General features: G+C 33.6%; 1 protein-coding gene across 1 annotated transcript; it reads right to left on the bottom strand.

Moving 5' to 3' along the window:
* Positions 1-2,030: 2,030 nt before the first annotated feature.
* LOC143050932 (histone H2A) lies at positions 2,031-2,435 on the bottom strand. The gene has a single exon (XM_076224033.1). The coding sequence runs from the start codon at positions 2,433-2,435 to the stop codon at positions 2,031-2,033; it is 405 nt and encodes a 134-aa protein (XP_076080148.1).
* Between the last annotated feature and the right edge of the window lie 4,096 nt (positions 2,436-6,531).

The following is a 6,531-nucleotide window of genomic DNA, read 5'->3' as shown; positions in this document are numbered from 1 at the left end:
TTTTCTATAGCTGACTATACGTGTATGGGTTTTACTTATTTTTGAAGGCTTTATGGATTTGGTGAACTATAATTGTTTATTTTTTGTGTCATTTTATTCTCATGTTTAGGCAGCAACCATTTGATTTTCTGGGGGGGGGGAGGCTATGATTTTTTTTTGTGGACAAACTTTTTTTTTTGCCTTTGGCGAAAGACAATCTATTTTTTTGGCAACAAGTCGAAAACAATTTTTTTCTTTCAATTTTAGCATTACATATAGTGGCAGCTGAGGGTGAAACAAACACATTTTTTTTTCTTATGGTCAAAAACAAATTATTTTTTCTCCACAAACTGGAAACAAACTTTTTTTCCCAAAAATATCCATAGCCCCCCCCCGCGAAAATAAAATGGTTGCTGCCTTTAGAGTAAATACTACTAGAGTTGGAATATTGATACAAGCTAGATTTCAACAAATTCAACAATAATTTTAATCTTATATAATTTTGATTGATATATTGTTTTTTATGCCACAGCACTATTAGCTACTTCATGGTGGCTATATTAGTAACAAGAATTATTGGCATTTAGATTAATTTTAAATTCTGGAAAGTTGCTGTTCAAGAAACATTTTATAACTGAATATTGGAGGGTAAGCCAAGTCCTTTTTAAATGATTTTTATAGCGCTGTAAACCTTGTCTCAGGTAAGGAGAGATGATTGAGTGTTAGCCCAGGGGGTTACTTTCTATTTTTTTAGTGGTAAGAGTGTGCCGCAAAACAGGATCGCTTTTCCATGTCCTGCTGGTTAGAACAGGGTCCCTTTTCCATGCCCTGCTGGTAAAACAGGGTCTTTTAACTGTTTAAGATGCAGTCTAGAGCAGCATTTATTTTTTATGGTCTAGAACAGGATATACATTTTCTGAGCATGTCTAGAACAAGGCATGAATTGGCATGTGCTATCCACATAGTTATACCCGGAAGGATCGTCAGTATAGCCCCCAGAGCATCGGCAAACATGTATAAACCCACTACATTTTGTTCTTTGCAATATAATTATATCATTTCAAGTACCATTTGTTTTTAAATTAATTTAGAATATTTTATCATTTTTTTTCTACAATCATTTTCTTTTAATATTGTTCAAATAGTTATAAGTCAAATGTTATTATTCTTATAGCCCTTAGTTTGAAGAGGTTCTATTTGAGAAAAATATTGCCATCTCTCAGTTTTTACGAAACAAAATTCGAATTATTCGTTTCCAAGGGTTGTTGTAGGGGATGAAAATAACCCGTCTCCCACAACCAAGGCTCTAAATATAGGTATTATTAGTAAAAGATAATTTATCAATAGGAAAAGTTTACAAATGTGTGAATTACAAGACCAAGGGTACAATTTAAGGATATTTTCTGGTTTTGACTTTCTGAACACAAATAACAATCAGTGTTGAAATGAAAATAAAAGTTTGCTTTGAAGAACTCCCGGTTTACTTTTTAAACAGATGAGGGACAGGTTAAGGAGTACAGTACCGACATGAAAAATAAATTAGGGGAAACACAAAGCACCCAAATCAAGAGTAACTAATTAGAAATAAAATGTCAAAGCACAAAAATATCCATTTACCACCCTTATATTAGATTTCATGGCAGGAGAATAAAAAGCATTGTGGTCATTCTACTGTACATTGTAAAAAAGACTCATTCAACTTGAAAGTGGGAAAAATCATTATATTTCCTAAATGTGGGGTCCAATTATTTCGGAAATTCTTGGTACATGTTTTAACCATATACAGATGCAAAAGTTTCTTCAAATAATAAATGTGCTCATTTGAACATAAAAGTGGATTTTACAAAAAAAAATAATTATCAATTGAAATGTACCCCCTTTAAAAGTGGATATTCCTTACATTGAGGGGTTGTTCCAGACCTGATAAAGGACATAATCCATTCCAACAATAACCTTAAACGTATTATGTACAACAAATTCAGATTCTTTTTGTAAAATTTGGGTGGCCCTTAAAAGGGCCGGGATATTTTGATCCCACTTGTAACTACTCTCTAGTACTCCTGGGATTGGCTGGACTTTCCTGCTGCCTTGGCACCAGTCTTCTTGGGAAGAAGAACAGCTTGAATGTTTGGTAAAACACCTCCCTGTGCAATGGTCACTCCACCCAACAGTTTGTTCAACTCTTCATCGTTCCTGATGGCAAGCTGGAGATGACGGGGGACGATTCTGGCCTTCTTGTTGTCTCGGGCAGCATTTCCTGCCAACTCCAAAACTTCGGCTGCCAAATATTCCAACACGGCGGCGAGGTAAACTGGAGCGCCAGCACCAACTCTTTCGGAATAGTTTCCTTTCCTCAACAGACGATGAATTCTGCCGACTGGGAACTGAAGTCCAGCCCTGGATGACCTGGTCTTTGCCTTTGCCTTAGATTTACCTCCTTTTCCTCGTCCAGACATGATTACCAGTAATGAGAAATACGTTTACTAAGATCTAGTGATTTTTCGGAATGAATGGTTAAACCGCGAAAACGTGGGTATTTAATCGGTTCGTTTATCCCTCGCTCATCTTTGATTGGATGTTTAAATCTGTTACGACGTCGCTGATTAGCCAATTTACCAGTTTTCTTATTGGACACTTTTTACGGTAATTGATTGGTTTAGACTAGCGCACTTGTTAATCTATGATCTGAAGAATTCGCCGCAACAAGAATTATGTAATAGCAAAATAAAAAAAAGGGGTTTAGAAGCAGAAAACTATTTTGTCCTTTTTTGAAATAGAAATTTAAAAAAAAAAAAAAAAATAAATGATGCATTTAAAATTTTTCAACATATTAGCTTTCCTTAATAAAATATTTCGTATTTCGTATTAAAAAAATGAACTTTCTCATCAATGTTTTCGGCAGCTCAATGCGAAAACACGTGTATTCCTTTATTTCAAAGCTGCCAAATATTTTATTATAGTTTAGTCGGGGGAGGGGGAGGTGAGCTCAATTCTCAGCGTTCATGCAATCAATGACCCCCCCCAAAAAAAAAATGAAAAAGAAAAGAAAAAACAAACTTAGCCTGGAATATGACAATGATTAATTAAAGCATTTTTTATCCAAAGAAAATAATCAGGAAAATGAAATGACTTTTTGTCCGTGACTTTTTGTCTGTGACTTTTTGTCCTGTGACTTTCTGTCCTACATTCTCATCAGTCCAGTAGTCTGCACTTCGGTGTTGACATGGATATCAATTATGTGATCATTTCTATATATTTCCGGTTTACAAAACTTTGAATTTTTCGAAAAACTAAGGATTTTCTTGTCCCAGGAATAGATTACCTTGACCCATATGGCACAACTGTTTGGAATTTTGGATCCTCAATGCTCTTCAACTTTGTACTTGTTTGGCTTTATAACCATTTTGATATGAGCGTCACTGATGCGTCTTATTTAGACGAAACGCGCGTCTGGCGTACTAAATTATAATCCTGGTATATTTGATAACTATATATATAAAAGATGACTATATTTCCGATTCCTAGAATAGTTGCTGTCTACGTTTTTTTTCTCATATCTTCGCTAGTCAAGGATTACCTCCTCTCAACATAGCGAAGATGCGTTTTTTCTAAAATTTGACATTAATTCATTTTCTAAATGCGTATCATCTAAGCATTGGCACAGAAACAACGAACACTTAGTGATGCTTACCATTGTGATTATGATGGTGGGGCATTCATTAGTTTTGACTGCTTTCAGTAATAAAAAACTGGGAGACGAATCCCAAATGTAATGCTCTATAAGCAAAAATCAGCAAATGTTCATGGATTTTTTTTTCAGTTTGTGTAATACTCGTCCCTGGTCGCTTTTCAAAATCAAATCAAGTTCCGACCACTCAAACGGAACTGATATATTTTAAAAACAAATTTTGTGTTCATAAAAACAGCAGTCTCTTGCATAATGATCATATATTTGAGCAGTAATAAAACGTAGCCCTATAGAATTAAGATAAGTTTTGTCTTAAGATTCAGACAAGAAAAATATAGTGACTTTTTGAGTTCTTATTCTTGATTGTGAATTGCAACTGAACCATACAATAAGTTTAAACATACAGGTTTAAATAAGGTTTATTAAAAATGCATGTTCTTAACTTTGATATGCCTATTCCGATGATGTACTCTGAGACTACTATAACACAGTGTTATAGTAAGTAGTCTCAGATGTACTACAGATGAAACTACCATACACATGCAATGTGTAGCGAAAGTTTCAAAATTTTGTATATCTAAACAATTTAAAGTAAATTGGTGAATAAAAACGATGTTTGAAAAGTTCAAGGGTGAAAATACCCCGGTGCAGATATAACAATAAATTCTCATTCAAAACTAGAATTTAGTGGTTTGTTATTTTTTTATTTTTTGGGGGTGTTTGTAGTATTTTGTTTATTTTCACTCTCTATTTTTACATCTTCATATATATTTCTTTATTCTGTAAGATGTCGTGAATCATTCTCGGAGATCTAGCTGATTTCTTAAAGACGTGGTGTAATAATCCTGGTCAGCATTCGAGTGTAATTAACAGTGTCACCTCCTGCGGTAGCTAATGACACGGATGTGTCATGTTAAGTCTCAGTGACGTAATCACGTTTGGTGGTCTGATATTACACAGAGGCCGCCTGCCAGGAGACATTTTATTATCACTTTACAGGCCACCAGCATTATGATTCAAACAATTAAGCCACTGATAATCTAAACGATTATGCAATCAATTAAAACACGAAGGTCGACCACTTAACAGGCAAACAGGGTCAAGATGTCATATCCGATTGAAATTTGTGTCTCTAGTATGATTTGGTACTTAAAAAAATATAATGTACACATTTCTATTAATTAAAATTGTTTATCATCGCTATGTTTGATGTTTTGAAGGCATTGTGATAAAAAAAAACATATATTTTTGAAATTTTTTGCATCGCAGAACGATTTATTATTGGGCCTTTAAAAACACTCCACAATGAAGCATATCCGTACGGATTTTTTGATATAGATATCTTGCATGATTTCTCAAAAAACCAAATTACATTGTCATTGGAGTAGAGATACACACAATACTTATTTCATCATACATGTACAGACATACAAAAGTTTTACGAAAGCAAAAGGGAGACAAATATCATAAATTACAGTATATACATTTGTATTTTTAACTAAATGATATCAAGTACATGAATTGCCCAGGAGAGCCTAAATGCATATTAACTAGAGTTATAAACATGCACAATTAACTAATGTTAACTTGTTAAAATCAGAAAGTCTTTTGCTATTCGTCAGTTAGTTCACTAAATTTCAATGAATTTCGTTAAATTGCATATGTTTTTTTCAAAAACTGTTTACGACTATCATTGAATACAGAACACATACAAAAATAATGAAATCAACCTCCGATGTCGCCGGAGTTACAAAGCTAGCATTTTCTATTCTCTTGCAACATTTGCCATCTACCATGGCCAGTCGCAATAAGAATTTTTAGAACACGTTTTTATGTGAGTTAGCACTTCCATGACAGAATCAATAAGTCACGAATATGTATCAAATATTTGCCACTGATCATTCAGTAAATGCTGATTTATCATCCATCATAATGTATGAGGGTCTGCGTGTGGGTTGTTGGGTAGAAATGGGCAAAATGTCCAGGGTAAACGGGAAAAAAAAAATAAGAGAAAAATGGGCAAAAAATATGAAAAATAGAGAAAAAACATTTGTCATATGTATCAATTTAAGTTAAAGATTAAGATAACAACGCCCTCAGGTAAGGATACGTTTGTTTTTTGTGCATTGATACATTACAAGGTTATGATAAACAAAATATTTGAAAATCAGTAAGGATGGGGTGCTTGATGTCTCAGCTGCTCACCCCTACCCAAAAAAATTTGAAGTGCCCCTCCCGACCAGGAACATATATATTGCTAAGTATACTGTTTCCAGCCCCGACATGGTAAACGGACAGAAAGTTACAGGACAAAATATATAATTGGAAACACTTATTTCAAATTATTGAAAAGAGAACCCCAGATTAAATACAGTTGTTCCTGAAGCATACTATCATAGACATATAAAACAATACTATATGTCTATTTAGCAATTGACCGGGAAAATCATCGTACAATTGTTTTTTTTTGCACATTTAAAAACCTCAGCATCAATAGATCAAAGCCTCAAAGCCTCAGTAAAGATTAAATATATATCTATTTATCTATATGAATTAAAGCAAATATAAATTATCGACCATCAGTGGTCTCTGAATCAACTAGATAAAGACCTTTTAAGATAAATTTTATACTCATAAAATTATAGACTTTTTAGAAATTTTAATTTCAAACACTAAACGATTTATGCAATCAAAGCAGTTGGTCCGTTGAATAATGATGGTCTTGGATCATAACTTTGTCTTTTCACAAATATAACAAATTAATTTTCAAACCAAATGTTTTGTTAAAAAGTCATCGAAAAATAGAAACAACGGGCACCTGTTTCAGCGTCATGTTGTTTGGCAACTAAATCACGTGACAACTT

This window comes from Mytilus galloprovincialis, chromosome 11 (genome assembly GCF_965363235.1).
Source record: "Mytilus galloprovincialis chromosome 11, xbMytGall1.hap1.1, whole genome shotgun sequence".
NCBI classification, from domain to species: domain Eukaryota; kingdom Metazoa; phylum Mollusca; class Bivalvia; order Mytilida; family Mytilidae; genus Mytilus; species Mytilus galloprovincialis.
This window is presented reverse-complemented; position numbering and strand designations above follow the sequence as displayed.

Coding starts and splice junctions, on each gene's coding strand:
- LOC143050932 (XM_076224033.1), bottom strand. CDS start 2,435: ATGTCTGGACGAGGAAAAGGAGGTAAATCTAAGGCAAAGGCAAAGACC.